The 18,211-nt window shown below is 41.8% G+C and overlaps 1 protein-coding gene across 30 annotated transcripts in view; it reads right to left on the bottom strand.

Moving 5' to 3' along the window:
• Nucleotides 1-18,211, bottom strand: part of LOC109634912 (adhesion G protein-coupled receptor L3-like) — a 226,534-nt gene that overhangs the window by 12,234 nt on the left and 196,089 nt on the right. For 16 of the 30 annotated variants that reach the window (XM_020095750.2, XM_020095752.2, XM_069518382.1 and 13 more), the window contains 4 exons: nucleotides 15,182-15,391; nucleotides 12,855-13,075; nucleotides 8,347-8,413; nucleotides 6,020-6,111 (listed from right to left, as the gene is read on the bottom strand). In XM_020095750.2, coding sequence (XP_019951309.1) covers nucleotides 6,020-6,111; nucleotides 8,347-8,413; nucleotides 12,855-13,075; nucleotides 15,182-15,391 — 590 coding nt within the window. Of the gene's footprint in view, nucleotides 1-5; nucleotides 33-1,751; nucleotides 1,794-6,019; nucleotides 6,112-8,346; nucleotides 8,414-12,854; nucleotides 13,076-15,181; nucleotides 15,392-18,211 lie in introns of all 30 variants that reach the window. The other 14 variants (XM_069518370.1, XM_069518369.1, XM_069518368.1 and 11 more) reach the window with 1 other exon arrangement.

The following is an 18,211-nucleotide window of genomic DNA, read 5'->3' as shown; positions in this document are numbered from 1 at the left end:
CTTACTTGATCTCAGGTTCATAATCCTGATAGCTGAGCAACACGACAAGAACAGAAAAGAACAATAAACGAACACACAGAAATAGATCGACTCACAGGACAAAGAAATGGAGAGGTGTGATATTTAGACATTAAGAGGGAAACAATACACAAAGAAGGAAGATGGTTTTTTTTGCAGAGGAGATTAAAGCTACATTCAAGGTATACTCGTCTAAACAGGAAGGCCAGATTGTGTCTTTGGGAAGGGATCTGTTGTTGATTTACAGGTGCACAGCGTAATTATCTCAGTTCAGACGAGTATCTTAGCTCCTCTCATAAATGTTGGCAGACCTTCACATTTAAGCCGTTATAAATGGGCCAGGTGTGCGGCAAAATAAATGATTTATGAATTCACCGGGGCGACCATTAAACATAACTTTCCCAAGGCTGTCTTAATGACCTGGTGGTAGAGGTACTTCATCAAGGCGATTGCCCCCGGAATGGACACGGAAACACAAGCAGTGGGCAAGAAGAGAACAGAGTATTGTCCTCTAAACTATAGTGACGGCTTTTTTTTTTGTTTCCGACGGGTGGCGGCTGATAAAGACGCAAGAGGTCATAAGAAATGCATCCGCGAGGACAGGATATGAAGAGGCTGCAGCTCATATCGCACATGGCTTATCTTCCTCTGGAGTTATCAGATAAAAATATGAGGATGAATTTGAGGGCTGCACGGAAGGAGCCTGAAGGCAAAAAACTTCTGAGACAGCAGAGCAATGACTGAAAAGCATAACAGCTCACTTCCACACTAAGACGTCAGTGTTTTTATCCTGTCAGTTGTGCCGCACGCCGAAACGCTGCAGATACAATATCACGTCTATCCTCTCGTATTCTTGGCATCGTTACGTTATATGAGATATGAATAATTCTAATTAAATGTGTTTTTCAAACAAATCTGCCTATCTAATATGAGTAGTTTAAGCATTTACTGTGCCCGTCACACAACCATAGATCCATCTGAGCGACTGTGCGATATATGGATATACTATCCATCCCTGAGGGCTGCAGCCGAGCGCTTCCAGGCATCTGAAGCAGGAAAATAAGCACGAGATTCTTTATTGTGCTAATCATCGAGCAGAAACTGGTGTGAAAAAAAGCTGCAATTTTAGTCGGGGAGAACTAATTCAGACTGTGACATCAAATTACCACCAATTTCCTTCAAAATGACTTAATTTTGCAGAGGTGCCATTCACTGCAATGCCACTTGTCATTCATGTATGAGATTGCAATTGGTCAATTCAACCTGTGTTAAATCTGCATGAAGTCGTTTTACAGGTCGTTTCTGTGAGGGGGAAAAATCACTGTGATCAATGCAACGGGGTGTTAATCATTAAACCAAAGGTGTGCTTGAAATGCTAATCGCCTCAAAGTGTTTAAGACATCAATAGTGCAAAGTTTTTTATGTTGGCGGAGATTTTTTTTTAAAATCTTTCACATCATCCTCATTAGCATTTATCATTTGAAGTTCTTATCTGCATCGAGGGGAAGCTGCGCGAGACGTAATTCACACTTTCCGTCCATCATGTTCTAAATGTGCCACATTCAGAGGCAAGTTTGGTATTTAAAGTCGCACCGGTTTAAAAGTCATGTTGTGATCCATGAATCACAGGACAGTGGCAGCCGCTGTCTCCATTACGGGTGAGGAGGGGGGAGAAAAACACATCAAACACAATATTAATTCTACTTTACACCCTCTACTGAGAAACGTCTTACCAGTGCCACTCTACAATAACACATCCATCATAATAACGGTAGCTAAAATGAAAAGGAAGAGGTGGGAAAAAAAAAAGAAAAGCAGATGAAGATGAGAAACAGAGAGATGTTACAGATAATAACAGCATAAGATACAAAAACAGGCAGGAAGCTAATCAAAAGAAGAAACACAGGAGAAAAAGAGATGAAACAGTCATACTAAAACAAAGCTGCGTGATGAAATCTAAACAGAAAACGTGACATCAAACCGTGAAAAGAGGAGCAAAGAGCAGAGAGATGAGACAAAAGCAGATACACATCATTAAAGGAAGCTAAAGAGACTTAATTAACCTGCGCTATCGTGATCATTACACCGGTTCACCTTGATTTGTCGAAGAAAAATATAAGGCGATAATGATTCTGAGAAGATCAGCTTTTATAGTTAGAGATCACAAGGATCCAATACATTTTATTGTCGTTTTCCGTCTCCCACCACTTGTTGTGATGCGTCGATGTATTCGGCTAAGCGGCGCCGTTTAGCTGACAGTGCCTGAGCGGCGACGTGTTGAGTAATGGCTCCCGACTTAAAAACTGTATCAGATGAATGAGCGCTGACAAAAGCGCTGCGGCTTTACACCATTTTCCAATGGTGATCTGAAACATTGCAGATTGTTTCGAAGTCAGTAAGCTGCGAGGTCAGGAGGTCAGGTGTTTGCTACATTACATGAGGCCAGTGTTATAAATCATATGACACAGAGAACTCTGGCAGTCAATATTTGTTCTTTTCTTCAGGGCACTCTACACAAAGATGGTACATAAACAGACGAAGTATACAAAGTATACATTCATGCACTTAAAGCAATATATCATTTTAAACCTGAAGATTATCAAACCGGATTCCAGAATTTGTGGTACGTTCATGCCAGAACAAAACGCTCTGCAAGAATAAACTAGCTCATCCATGTACCTGCTGCTCTGGTCCAGTTGTGGTCTGGAGCTGTATCACAGTGCTCGGCTATGCAATATATTTTCAGAACATGTAGTCAGTGCATGAGCTCCGGAGCCGGCCAAGTGTGTGAGCTGCAGGTGGGCTGCATATATTTCTGCCAGAGTTTGCAATGTCTAGTTCTCATGTTTAAGACCGGGCCTGCGTGTTTATTTGCAAATTCAGTGTACATACTCTGTCGCAGTATGAAAACATGTATATGTCTCGTCTATGTTTGGTTTCTATATTTCTGTAAACAGAACTGCTGGAGATCAGAGCCCCACGCTGAGGAAAGGACGGCCTCATTTCCGTGTTTGTCATCCACCGACTAAAAACAAGAGAAAAGCCAAACGTAGAAGCAGATCATTTACAAGACAAGTCTCTGTGTCTGACCTTCATGGTTGTGTCAACACTTTCTACAGCAGTTCCCACCCCTTAAACCCAATTTCAGTAATTTCATTTTAGCCAAGTGAATACAATTAATTTGTTTTTTTTTGCCCTAAACGGCAAAATCAAATCAGAGCAAAACACACAGCCTGTGATTCAACACAATCTGATGAGAAGGAAAAACCTGGGCAGAAGAATAGAACATGGATGTAACCACTGCAGGAGGCGGTTTGGATATTTATATTATTAACATGGCAGGAGGGAACCTCGTTATAATATCGACCAGTGCGCCAAAATGGAAAAGGATCAACGCACAGTAAGACCAGCTGTTCATAAACCTGTTACCAGGTTTGTCTGTAAAGTATATTTCAAACTAGTTTTTTACTACAACACAAATTCATGTTTGGTTATAAATAGTTAAAAATCATAAATTCTTACCCGGCAACATATGCTGCATTAAAGCATTATATCAATCTTCAAAAAACAGCAACATGTCAAACTTATACCCACGTTTACTTCAAGTGGATCTTTGGAGGTAAATGTGGTTTATAACATATATTATGTGTTGAGTGCATAGATTCATTACTTGTATTAAATGGTATAACACTGTATCAATGGCATCCTAGAGAGTAGGAAACACCAACCTGTCTTTTGGCCGAACGATTCTACTGATTTAAGAATCAAATAATAATAAAACTGCCATTTATCGAGTTTCAGGACAGATGCCCTCCCACCATATTTATTTTATTGTTCTCTCTAAACAGGTCATGATATTAGTTTAATGTAAGTTTACAATAAATAGTACACTGGGTCTACCTTCTACTCTAAATATGTATATATGTACACAGTATATAGCACTTTTCTGTTCTTCAAGATGACTGAAAGCTCTTTAGACTTCAAGTCACATTCATGCAGAGCTTCTTTTCCGACCCACATCATTCATACACAGCCGTAGGGGTAATTTGAGGTTTAGAGTCTCGTCCTGTGCAGACCGGAGGAGCCGAGGATCGATCCTTCTGTCTGGTTAGTGGACGACCCGCTCTATCTCCTGAGCCACACGACAGAACAAGTTTCTGTTTAGCAGCCTGATTTCACTTAGACACCCTCCATGTAGTCAACATTTACATTACAACTACATTACATTTAAAGTTATAAAATGCTGATAACATGATTTCAACATGTGTTCAAACTTCTGCATCACAGAAATAACACATCTAGCTAAGGTGAGAAGACGACACCCTCCTCTGACATGCGATCTTCAGGTGACCACACTTTGGTCCCGCTTAAATGCAGCCGTTAAAAACAGGTTCAGGGCCGAGGGTCTGCTCAGGATAACCTGCAGTGAAATCTGTGATGGAAAAACACACTGGCACAGTGTGGTCTGAAACGCCGCAGCTAATGCTACATCATGCTCTGAGAAGATTGTTTCTTTATGTGCATCGCTGTGCAGGCCAGACAGGAGCCACTGTGCTGAGCCACAACCAGCGATGTGATGCAACACAAAAAAAACAGCCAGAACGCCAGCTATAAAGGAGACTAATGTGTCCAGAGCGTGTTAAAAAAAAAATAAAATAAAAAAAAAAAGCAAAAACAGAGCAGGGACCCTTATCCATCATCCTACAACAGGCAGGAAAACAACTTCACACCATCTGTGGAGCGACTGTATGACATCAGATAGCTGCGTCTCATGTCAAAGACAATAACAGAGGAAAGCTGTGTCATTCTGCAGGGTCAAGAGATCTTAAAAACAGCTTTTACTTTGTCTCGGTCAAACATTAATCAGTGACTCAGTCTGTAATGAGTTCAGTGTGCATACTAATATTGCCAATTGCTGAATACATTGGTTTTCTCATGTCACTGATTCGGTTTACATGGACACAAATATCTTGTGATTAACCTGATTAATTCCTCGTAATTACTTAAACCTGAATAAGATTATACTCAGAATAAGCAATAACTGAATTAAGACATGGAGTATTCCTACCTTCACAGTATGTAAACATGCGTACATATGTTCATCGCTTTATCCCATTATTTTATAACCAGTAATATGAATGGAATATTCTATTAGCAACATCATAACAAATGAATGTCTTATAATAAGGTATATTTTTAATAGTTCGGTTAGGTATAGTCCTTTAAGGGTAAATTTAAACAAATAAATATTCCACTTCACGTCCACATGCACAGAAAACTACAGTCTGAAACTTGTATGGTAACTTTTTGCCACCTGAAACTTGACCTGAGCAAAATCTTGACATATTTGTTCCATTCATATGTAAATGCCTTAAACGCTCACTGACAAACCTGTAAACACCCGAAAAAGTTTCTGTCTAAGTTTTAAAACCATCATTGTCCCTCAAGCTTTCCCATTATCTGGAAGCAGCCAGGCATACGCAGATAAACAGACTCAAACACACACACCAGCGCAATATGAATATTCATCTGCAGCATGTTGACACCAAGATAACACCGGGTCAGGTCTGTCAGATTGTCTCCTGGCCTTTTCCTGGGCCGACAACAGTGCTCCTCAGATAATGATGGAGATGCAACAGAATACTTTTTTGATTTTAACCTTGCCTGACATGACCTTTCAGCATAATGGGAGGTGCTTACCTTGCAGCCTCAGACTCCCGGGCCCTCGGGTTGGGAATTCACAACCTTAAGTGCTTTTAATGAAGTTTTGCAATATCAAAGCAGGAGGCAAGGTAACGTGAATTGCTCAGGAACGCCAGAGAATACAGAGCACCACCCGGAAGTTGCTCAGTTCATTAATCTGAGAACAAGAGCGCCGTCGGGGTGCACGTGGTGGAAGCGAGCCGATCACTTTCAAATACTGAAACATCCTCTGTGACAAAAATAAATCGTGTTTCTGGACAATTTCTAATGGACGGAGATATGATGTGAGTGCTCTTACTTGATGTTGTCCAGGCAACCGGAGTCTGGTTTCAAGATGGCCGTGTGATGGAACATCTTGTAGAGAGCGATGCCCAGGAAGATAACGTTGAGCTGAGAGAGAGACAGATAAATAAAGAGAGAGAGAGAGACACAGGGATGAAACTTGTGTTTCCTGTTTCAGTTCCATTCATTTTAAATCAGGGCACTTTGTAGCACAAAGCTGGACGGCTGCAGCCAGACGTGGTTTCCCACTTTGCCAAACAGAGCGAGAAATCCTATGAAAACTCTGCGGCGGACCAAACAGGGAACGGTGGGACAAGACAGCTGCATACTTGAATGAGAGAGCCTTTCCGTCTGAGTTTTTCACACTTGTCTCGTCATATTCACACTTAGAGGCAACCGCAGGGAGCAACTGTCACACTGCTGCTGCCTTTTACAGTTTATACATCTGGAAAAAAATAAAACATCTGGCATTGGGTGGATTTTTTTGGAAATTGAAAAAAGGTTCAGCATTTCTAACCTTGTGTTTCCTGCAATATCACTTATTAACAAAATATATTTTTTTTAAACGGTCGACCCGCTTTATCTCCTGAGCCACATTATAAAGCTTTATTAATTACCTGCAACTACTTACCAAATATTACTATTATTATACTATTTCACTATTTATAAATTACAGTTTAATGAATTTTGTCTGCTCTATTTAATTGAATTGTTTTTTTTATATCATTTTGTAGAAGTACATATTCACTTCACGTGGTTATTTTTTTCTAATGATTGTAACCACAGCTATTTATTTTCTTTATTTAAAGTTAATTACACATCATTTGGATGCATAGTGCTGTTGATATATATGCTGTCATCTTCCCTCCATGGAGGTTTCATGGGATTCTGATTCTTATATCTACTCTTTTCTTTGGGATGTACTTTGTACTTCAGCTTGACAAGTGCTATATAGATGAAATGTGTTATATATTATTATAAGCACAGGATATAGAAATTACAAAACAGCTAAATCAAGCCCATCTCAGTGAGTTTAACTTTTACACCCACATTTGCCAAACACATTATAATTAATAGGGAAAATAAAACATGGTGTTATGTTTGACTGCTGCATATCAATAAAATAAAATAAAATAACTAAACGTACATCAAACAGAGGCACTCTGGCATATCTCATTATTTTCCTTTTTCCCAGTCAGTCAGTTATCATAAAAGTAGACTCAAATCTATGATCATGGCAGTGGGGCTATTTTTCAGAATGACTCCTCAAAAATCGACAGCAATTAGTGAGCGTCCACTTACTTTTCTTACATTTACTCGCTGTTTGCATTTGACATTCACCTAATATGAAGTGAAAGTTTTAAAAAAAATCATAATTTCAACTGCTTTATATGGTCAGACCCTCAACACATGCCCAGGGGTAGAGCTGGATCTGCAGCTCTAGCCTTCTTTTCTGCAGAGATACTCGTGTTTGTAAATCTAAAAGTGAAAATATAGTGAGTCATGAGGCTCACAGAGATGAATTGTGAATGATTACTTCAAACTGGAGCGTGAAAGTGCATTATTCATGTCTGGATTTAGCAACCAGATTGTAGCTGGGCAGCAAGAGAGGGAATAAAAATGTTGCAGAAACACATTTTTGGTATTTTGAGTATATTGCCACTTTTTTCATCGCTAGGGATATTCTTAGGTTCATTTCCTGCTTCCAAATATGAATTATCATAGCTGAGTGGCGTCTTGGAAAATTAGGAGCAAATCTCTGGTGGCACTGTGATATTTAGGGCTCGGCATTAACTTAAAATCTAACAAGAACACGAGTCTGACATCAGATTTAAAGCAGCTGGATCAATAAATGAGCTATTTTATTAGAAAATTAGGGCTGTCCTAGTTGTGGAAAGACACATACAGTGTGTGTGATATTTGTGTATCTGCACTCAGAGCCCCGTGTGTGTTTGTGTCTGCAAGGAGGAGATTGAAAAAGGCAGAGTACAAGTTGGAATGGGAACAAAATCAATCATAATGGCAGTGCGGATTACTCCAACACTGCATACTGAGCAGAGTTCATTCTCTCTTTCTCTTTCTCTCCTCTCTCAGTCTCCCACCCCTCCAGAATCGTCGCAGCCGGTGACTGCAGCAGGGTAACAAGCTGCGATATGTTCCCTGCACCCCTCATTCGTTTTTCTGGACGTCTCCGTGCCCGGCGGTGGCATATATGCTCAACAGGGCAGAGAGGGTAGGGAGGATCGGAGCTGGGAAAAAAAAAAAGGATCTCGGCGGACCGTTTAAAGCGACGACCCGCAGGCTAAGTAGGGTTAATGAGCAGACAGGGAGGGTTACGCTTACCATAATTATCAAGGTTGCCGGTCCTATGAAACTCCAAATGAAGTAGGTGTCCAGGCGAAGCCAGCAACTGCAATGAAAGAGATGGAAGTGAGGGGAGACGGGGATGTGAAGTAGAGAAAGTGAGGAGAGGGAAAGAGAGAAAACGATTTGAGATTTATACTTTGCTTTAGAGGACGGGAATCCAGAGAGAGGCTGGAGTGACAGGTCAAAAACATACTAAAGCGAGGAGCTTGAAATATAAGTAAGAATTTGCAGAAATACAGCCAGCAATCATTTTTACCCTTCAGTGTAAAAAAAGAAAACAGGAATGGGATGTAGCTGCAGCTGTAAAAGATGTCTGACAGTGACCGGACTTTAGTTCAATTCTTTTTTCAATTTGTCGGGTTAAGGAAGCAAATTACGATCACACCGGGTAATTTATGGATGATTCAATTAGTTCTCAATTGAATCCTAACTGTATCACTCCAAAGGAATTAGATTGACCTTGACCCTGACAGACATGGCCACGCACAGACCTCGACACAGTGTCTTACATGCTCATGTTAACCGTGGTGACTGTAGTCCTGCTGTAATTATGTCAATAATGAAATAAAGCGCTCTCCTGACCTCATACTTCACATCCAAACATTGCAGATAGTCAATTCTTCTCCGCTGGGTAAAATTAAATACAGGCCAGAAGCAACAGGGCTGGCAGAAGGTGACGGTTCTTCTTTGAAATGGTAAAAAGAAAAAGGGTGGGGAGAAAAAAAAAACTTGATTCATGACCTATGGTTGAATTATTAATCTTTTAATCTCCGCTACTGCAGCAGATACACGCCTCCATTTTTGGCCACTGGAAAATTACAGTTCGAACAGCGGCGTTGTCATTCAGGCTGACAGAGAGGGAAAATGGAAGTGGCTGAGAATTAAATGTAATTCCATTGCATTTTAGGACAAAGTGAAGTGTATGAGGCACTTTATAGGAACACACCACTGGGATTTAAACACCGACCGGGATGCTGAAGACGAAACCGCAAAGATTATCAGATATATAGGTCTGAAAAATACGGCATGCCGTTTTATAATGGGTTTTTTTGAAAATGATTTCCATGAAACTACAGTTTTCTGATACTCTGAGGACACAATACCACAGCAAAACAAAGCCAAATATAATGAGCTATGATATGATGAACGCTATTTTGGTCGCAGTTCCTCGGAGGAAAAACAAAATGAGGCGTCTTCATTATTTACAGCCCACAAAGTGGAAATTGAGGCTCAAATCCTCAAATGCCACGGACGAGTTTGAACGCTTTGCTTTTTGTCGTACAAAAAACCTCGCAGACGAAAATGAGAGAAAACTGTGCAAGAAGTGACAGGACAAAAATCAACGGTTCCCTTTGTCAAACGGACTTGATGTGTCTCCAGCTCACTTGTATCTGCGGATAAGAGGAAGCGACACAGAAACAACACACAAAGAAGTGAACAAACAAAAGCTGGAGAACACTCACAGAAGTCGGGCAGCTCATCAAACTGTGAGCTCTCAACGTCGCTGTTATAAATTATGTTGAAGGTCCTGTTGTTGTTTTTTCATCAGATCATAGAAAGATGTAAAAACATGGTGGCTGGCAGAAGCTGCAGGATCTCTTTTGTGTTTTAAAATGTTTCCTCGATCTCCCCTACTCGTGTCATAGTTGTGTTTGGCTTCTGCAGCACTTATAGTCTCACAATTCTTTCAGTAGAAGAGCAAGCATGCATGTTGTTTCTCAAAATGTATTAAAGGTATCCTGTGCTGTTTGAACCACTTGTGGCGCTATGGAGCAACATTTTGCTGAGCAGGTTAGAATTGTGTTCATACAGTATCTTACTTTTTTCTACAAATTCCTGTTTTAAGCTGATGCACCAAGCAGCAATGTTCCAAGGAAGTTATTTTGTTCAACTAAAACCTACTATTCAGAGGTCACATGACAGATGGAAGCAGCAGAACATGTCAGGAGGCCACTTCTTGGAAGGTCTTCTTGCTTTTTTGTACTCTTGCACAATAAAATGTGACCGTAGAGCAGAGAAATGCACAACATAACTGTCCTTGAGATCTTACAAAGAGCATTTGCACTAAAAAGAGATAAAAGGCCAATTGAAAGCATGTTCATCCTTTTCCATGTTTTAACTCATTCATGTCCGTCTGCTCTGAGACAACAATAACTCATCACTGTGGTTTATTTACAATAAGAGCAACATTTTTGAGGATAAAACATTCTGAGAACCAAGACTAGTATTGCAAACCTCATACTAACCATATTTTCAAGGAGGAATCATCCTATCAACAAAAAATAATTAACAATTCTACTGTCACTGTCACAAACAAGCAGAAATAATTCCATAAACACGCTCTGAATGTCAAACAATCAACATGAGATAATCAGATGATAAACACGGCTCAGCCAAAGAACACTCTAGTAAACAGACAAAGAACATTTTCCATTGCAAATAAAAATTTTTTTTTAAAAACACTCCCGTATCCCGCAGCGTTATAATAGCTTCCATAAAAAAAAGTGACAATCTAAAATCCAATAGAATGTAAGCAGATCAAAATATTTGAATAACAATATATATAAAAGATTGACCTTGCACGTGTGTAGAGGGGAAAAGGAAAGAACTGTAGTGAACGTGTGTCTTGGCCTTTAAGGATGCACATGATGGTTGTACTGAGAAATGCTGAACGCAAACACAACTGTGTTAATTGAAAAGCAAACCCCACAGTGAACCTTTAATCTTTATTCTGCATCCTCAACACATTTGATCCGTTTAGCAGCAGCAGCTACCTCACTAAAACTTAAATCTATCCACTGAGTTTACAGATGGTTGATCTATTACTTTCATTAAACTTGATTAATTACACAGAATCGCATGTTGCCAAACATTAAACAGCCCTGTTGGACTGTAGAGGCGAGTGGAGTGCCTGGCTCAAGGGCACATTTAATGTTATTACTGCGAGAGGGTGAATGGAAGTCCGACTTTACCTCCCAGATCCCAAATTATTTGATCTCTGACTTTGAAGGGGTGACTTTACAAGCTCCTGACCTTCATACTGTTGCTGCCGCCTTGTTTTTACACATGCTTCACTTATTATGAGTCACCGGACGTTAACGTTCATTCATCTGTCGCCCCGGCCGTCACTTTTCACTTCAGCTTGTTGGATATTTCTGGAAAAAATAAGGCCACCCGCGATAACACGGCCACGGTCCCCGAATCAATTTGCGGCAGGACTCCGTGCCCTCGCCGACACTCTGCTCTCCGGCACGTGTCACGCCGCGTCCCCTTCCTCATCCTTCAATGGCGGCGTATAATTGTTCCACCGGTGGCAGGCTTTAATTATTCACATGATGCCAAGGCTCAGGCGGTGGCAGCTATCACCTCATCCATCACCAAGAACTATTGCCCCGCCAATCTATGAATGCACTGTTGCGTTTGTGTGGCGGTGTGTGTGCGCGTGTGTATGATAAACATCTCTGAGGCAAACTGCTGATGCTGGTCTTCATTATTTTCAGATGGGTCGGAGATTAACAGAGAGGAATGGAGGCCGTTCCTCTGCTCGACATTACGTTGCTTTATAGACCACTTTGTGTTTCAGAGGGAAGGTCTCGGGAATTATATCTTATTGAGCCTCAGTAGGAAACATAAAAAGGCCGTCTCTTCCGCTTCCCATCTTTCTGTTAATCAATCTCTCCTTCAAACTCCCTCCAATGAATCTCTCCATTTCCGTGCTGTAATTTGTGCATCCTAAAACGCCAGAGACACAAACCACAAAAGCCTGACATCCAGCCAGTGACGTCATCTTCTGAGGATTGACTTTCTCACTGTCACAACAACGTCAATTCAGCGGTGAGGGGAAATGCGTTCAGCTTGAGTTACCGTTCTGCCTCATTAAAAGTTGATGATGAGCGATAGCTGTTGGAGTGAAGTCTGTGACATTGTTAAAGCCCCTCAAAACAACAAAAACAGTTGTTAAGTTGTTCGCGGGGTCTCTGTGGGTGGAGATGCTCACACAAAGATCTGGTAAGGCAGCGGGTTTTCTTTTCTCCTTGTTTTTCCAAACCTAAGCCCAACGGAGTGTCGACTCAATCCCCAGATTCAAGAAAGTTTGCCAAAAACTCAGCGTTAAGTTGGTTTCTTTTCAACACATTAGACACATTAATTATTAATTTCAGGAAAAATAACACACAATTATGTTTCAGTTGGTTGGAAAAAAGTTGAAGAACAAATACGCGACAGGAGCCAGATCTATATAAGTTGGCGGATATGAGACTTTCACAACCATATTGTTATCTGACATTTTTATTTTATGGAGAAAATATATGAAAAACGCTTATATCCTTATTTCACGTTCTATATATTTTGATGTATTAGTGTTTCCTATTTATTTATTTATTTATAATAAAGTTTTTTTTTGTATATCCAATTTTCTTTAATGAATCTGAAATCATGCAATCTTTTATATGATGTGCTCACAAGCTAGCGTCACGTGTACTTACATGCGGTCTGTGCCGTAGCTTCGGTAGTCCACCGCAGCTGAAACCGCCACAATTAGTGCAGGAACTCCGTAGCCCACCAGGTAGAAGTAGCGGCGTCGCGAATGCTCGCTCTCGAACACCTCCACCAGCATGATGTAGAGCTGCACGCCCTCCAGGAACATCCACGTGAACGCTGCCAGGAAGAAGAAGTGGAGCAGGGCGGCAAAGACGGCACAGGCAATCTGGGAAAGTTTTATAGCGACAGAGGGAATGAGAAAGATAAAGAGGGAGCAAAATTGGAATTAACCCATGAAATCATGTTTCAATCCAAGCACTTTGGGGCATTTAGCGGGTTTTCTGGAGGATTAAATGCCTTGCTAAAGGGCAGAGTATGCCTGGCAAAGTGCGGCTATGATGGAGCAGCTTTTTCTGACCTCTCCATGTTTGTGTCTTCCCAACAATTAGCAATGCTAAGCTTTGTTTGGCTGAATTGACTGGATGTTTGCCTGTAGCAACTGGCAGAAGATCGCTGCAGCTCATGCGCCCGTGTGGTCTTGTGTGTTTGCTTGGTAGCTGGCGTCCATGAAAGAGGGATACGAATGAAGAAGGGAAGTCGACCGTCCAAAAGCAATTTGGAACTCATTGCATTGTGTACGAAGGCCAGGTGCACAATAATATAGCTACACCTCCTGAGCTGAGATGTACACACAGACGAGACTTGAGAACACTATGTATGCATGTGCCTGCACGCTATCCAAAAATAATAAGATACAATACTTACATGGATTGATATAATTATTGGCACAGTTGAGCTTTACCACTGCATTTTGTCACTGAAATGGATCCAATTAAATATCTAAAAGGTCGAGTGGACATTAATTGCAGTCCAGGAGAGTGATCTTAGAGCTGGGCTGTGAATTACATCCATAAAATGTAATGGAAGGGAAAGGTGTAGGGCCAAAGCATTAGCTTTCACTTCACACAGAAGTAGCTCTGCTGCTAAACTACGGCCTGTGAGTTTTGGTCGAGGTGCTTAAAGTGATATTTGAAAAAGCGAAATATGGACTTGTTTAGGTAACGTGAGGTTGAAGGGAAGAGCTGCTGTTCTGGTAACAGATTTGCCAACTGTGTGGGATAATATGACACGGAAAATGACAGTAAATAAACAACTCAAATTATTAAAAAGACTATTAGGAACAGGACGTATTTCAGCGTGTGACCCCATTAGGAATTTATAGCCACAGATCATTTTACTCTGTGCGCAGACACTAAATTTATCGTCACTCAACATTTTTTTTCCCAGCCGAGAGCAAAGCTAACTGAGTGCTCTGCCTCATTAGCAAGCAAAAATGGCACGATCGCAAAAAGCTGTAGGTGGAATAAAGCCCCTCCGCCGTCCTGTATACTTGTAATGACGCCACATTTGTCTGCAGCGCGAGTGCAGAGCGCCAACGCTTGACAATGACTGTGCAGTGACAGTGTGCCTCCACATGCTACCACAGCCGAGCCCTCACGGGAAAGTAGTGCAAACTGTGATTATTACAGTAGAAGAAGGATTCAGAATTGAGCAGTTTCATCCAGATTAATCTGGAGTGATCTCAGTGGAGGGGGCATTTGTTGAATAAAGAGATCCAAGTCTTCTCACATAGTATTTTCAGGCACGCAAGAGAGAAAATGTTCAGGGCCGCTGGTGCTCACTGGGACGTACCACTCAAAGCGCAGCATGACACCAGAGGTTACATCTTCTCAAAAATGAAAAAAGAAAGAGGCGCTTAAATCTAAAGAAAAAAATGTCATTTCAGTGGAGATAAAAAAAAACCACCAGGCACATGACCAAAAAACAATATGTTTGTTTTTTAAAGTCTTTGCATCATTTGACACCTTCAAATGTATCAAATAACCTAATTCCACAGGTTTAAAGTCATAGTCTGAGACTTCAAATGAACCTCACTCATCATTTATCTCTATGAAAGCCAATAAGCATATTTCCCAACATGGGGTTATGTGTTCATTTATTGGTTGGTTGATTTGTTTGTTTGTCAGCAGGATTACACACAAACTACAGTACACACTTCTATAGATCTTGTCGGGTGGATGACACAGGGCCAAGAAAAAACACGTTCAATTTTGGTGCAGATCCAGATGAAGGACATTCTTGCTAATTGGGCCTTGGTGGAGGTACACGTTTACTTGTATAACAAAATACTCTTTGTCAAATGCTCTTAAATTTGTTTCTCATTCTAAGGTTCTAGCTGTTTCACTGTACTTTATGTAGCCTCCTATCTTCATTGGTGCTATATAAATGAATACTTGACAGTGGTATATGTCTCCACCAGCAGCTGTCTTACCGGCTGGTCACCCCGATTGATGCCCACCAGGAACAGGGACTCGGCGATGAACAGGCTGATGCACAGGTTCTTATGGATGGTGTTGCGATCGCTCTGGAGGCCCCGGAAGAAGCAGAAAGTGAAGAGGCTGATGAGCAGGCAGACCAGGGACAGGAGGATCCCCACCCAGGTGATGACGTCCAGGAGCATGTCGTGAACGGGGTCTGCGTGCTGGGAGAGAGACAGAACACCGTCATGTCAGGAGAAATATATTTTCTTCATTGTCGTATCCAAAAGGAGGATATTTGAGTGCAGGGAAGATATAATATATGCACATCATGTCCTGGGATTAATTTCTAAAGCCGAAAAATACAAAACAATCAAAAAAACAATCAATGGAAAAAATGAAAAAGTGCCCATAAAGTTATATCACCATTCTTTCCCAGCAACAACCCTAAAGCTTTTATTTCCAATTGGGGTGCATTCAATAAAGCACTACACGGCGAGCCACAGGTGGTGGATATGAATCATGAATTAGTTAGGCTGAATCAATCTAAAATGCCCCCCTATTGTTTCGTTTTGGTCGGGCAACGGAGTAAAACAAAGTGAGCAGTCCGGAGGGCCACAGGTGTCTCAGGCCGTCGCAACATGAACACAATCAAACCACAACACGGTCGATAACTTTCACTGTTGCCGTTTGATCATTTTGTCTTCTCGAACAGTCATTTGCCATCACGGCTAGTTTTGGGTGCTAAAAACCCTTTTGCTGACATTACGTTTGTGGCTTTACAGGATGGATGAGGATCAACAGTAATTCTGCCGCAGCCATGAAAGGAAATTTATACCAGGCTGTAAAAGCCAAGTGCACACAGGGATACTGAGGAAGACGGGGGGGAAAAGGCACATTGAAACAAAGATGTCTGCGGCAACATCATAACACACCAAAAGTAAAAAAACATTTTATTACAGTGAAATTCCCAATAAAGCTGTTTTCATCTACATGTTTTTCTGTTTCTGCTCTAAGACAACAGAGCAAGTATGAAAAAGGTAAACTACAAGCTGCTGCTCTGCACTGCAGTCATCGTACATTTTTTAACCACAACGTCATCCGAAAACATCACGATACACATCAGGTCACGTTACCTGAGCTATAAACTTTATTTATCGTTATCGGAGAATTGCCTGTTGGGTTCAGGTACCCCGGGTGGCACTCGAGAGAAGAAACATGCAAACCCTGCCACTGGAAGAGGTCGTATCATCATCTATTACATCCACTTTTAAATTGTTAATAGTTAAATAACAACCAGTTGAAAATCACTTCAGGAAAACACATTTGGAGCGTGATGGGTGGTGTCGACATCTGACATGGCTGTGAGGCCTCGTCTGACAAGAAAGGCGGGCAACTTAAAATATTTAACATTGCACAAGCACACATTACTGAAACAGATGTGCCAATTCCCAGAGCAATTCACTCTGACGATTCTACATCATGTGCCAGGACAGACACCAAAACATGTGATGTGCTTAAAAAAAAAATCCTATATGGAGATTAAACCCAGAGAGTGACATCTTGATTTATTAACTAAACATAATTACTGCAGCCAAACACTCTGGTCAGCTACTGAAGCTTCCTAATTTCCCAAAGGAATAGTCCCCTTCCCTCGCTCAGCCTGCTGGGCCTTGATTTAAACAGTGAAACGTGAAAGTGGAGGCGGGGTGTGGGTAATTTTAAAGAAATCTGCCAACCTCCTTCCAGTTGACTGTCATCGCTGCTGGCGCTCAACGACTACATGGGTGGAACTTTTGAGTTTTGACATGATGACTATACCTGAATGTTAATGAGGATCAAACAGGGAGTTTTGCAGCACAGATGGATGTCACCACTAGTTCAAGGCAGACAGTTAATCATCATTGACAGGCTGTGAAAAACCAGCACATGTGAAATCTAAGATATACTCCCTTCAAATGTGTATACGTCAAGCACTGACAGTGTATATTACCCGGCAGACTTCCGGTAGAGTTTGGCTGTTTGATATCAAAGTCTGTGTAATCAGTCTTAGCCTCCGGCCAGAAATAGACGAGTCTGAGCTCCGACATCGGACGAACTCCCAAGAAAATATTTGCTTACGCCGAGAAATAATCCTGCAAAAGCATTTTGTATGTCGAGTGTGTCTTTCAAACAAGGGCCTCTTTAAGTCATGCTTCGACCACAGTCAGCAGTATTTCCTATGGGGGCAGGGAGAGAAGAGGGACCGCCAATATCCGCGGGTGTTTTTTTCTTTCTCTCTCTCGCCGCCCACCCTCACACACAGTCAGGTTACAGTGAGGAATCTCGGGAGATGAAGTATCGCACAAAAGCCTTGTTTAGTGGAACCCTCAGCTTGCAGAGAGGGGGGAACAGATGCTGATCATTAAGGGGCTCTGGTACAATAACAGCCGCAGTGCTCCTCGAGTCTGGGGAAGGCGCTCTTTTGATTTTCCTGCCTGATGAGCCGTTGTGTATACGTTCTGGGGGGCTGTGTGTGTGTGTGTGTGTGTATGCCAGTCTGCATGAAAGCAAAGCTGATTTCAGCCCCCTTACTTTCGACGAGTGCCTACGCGGTGGGTGGCAACAGATGCTGATGTTTGTGCTCGCACGCTCCGTAGGTGTGCGGTGCATGCGACACGCGGGTCGGTTTGCAGTCCGCTGCACGACAGGGGTATCGATGCGGAGGGTGGCGCGGTAGCTGCGGCGGATTGCGAGGTCTAGAGAGCTGTGCTGTGGCTGCTGGCTCTATCCATCACAATCTCACCTTCAAATTGGAGAGGGGCCCAGGTCAGAGAGAAAGAGAGAGGCAACAGTGGATCAAGAGAAAGAGCTATGGAAACAGAGAGAGGAGGGGTGGGGAGTATATCTACACCTGGGTGATGGATTTACTGTGGCATGATTTCTTTGTTCTGGGAGGTGGATGATGGCTGAGACGTCGCCGGCCCCAGTGTTTCTGCTGAGAAGTTTCCTTTTACTGGGAGTTGTGCCCAGACAGCATGGCAAATTATGTGATCTGCCGAGCC

This window comes from Paralichthys olivaceus, chromosome 22 (genome assembly GCF_024713975.1).
Source record: "Paralichthys olivaceus isolate ysfri-2021 chromosome 22, ASM2471397v2, whole genome shotgun sequence".
Taxonomy (NCBI): domain Eukaryota; kingdom Metazoa; phylum Chordata; class Actinopteri; order Pleuronectiformes; family Paralichthyidae; genus Paralichthys; species Paralichthys olivaceus.
Note: the sequence above shows the minus strand (reverse complement) of the source record. Positions and strands in the feature narration are given on the sequence as shown.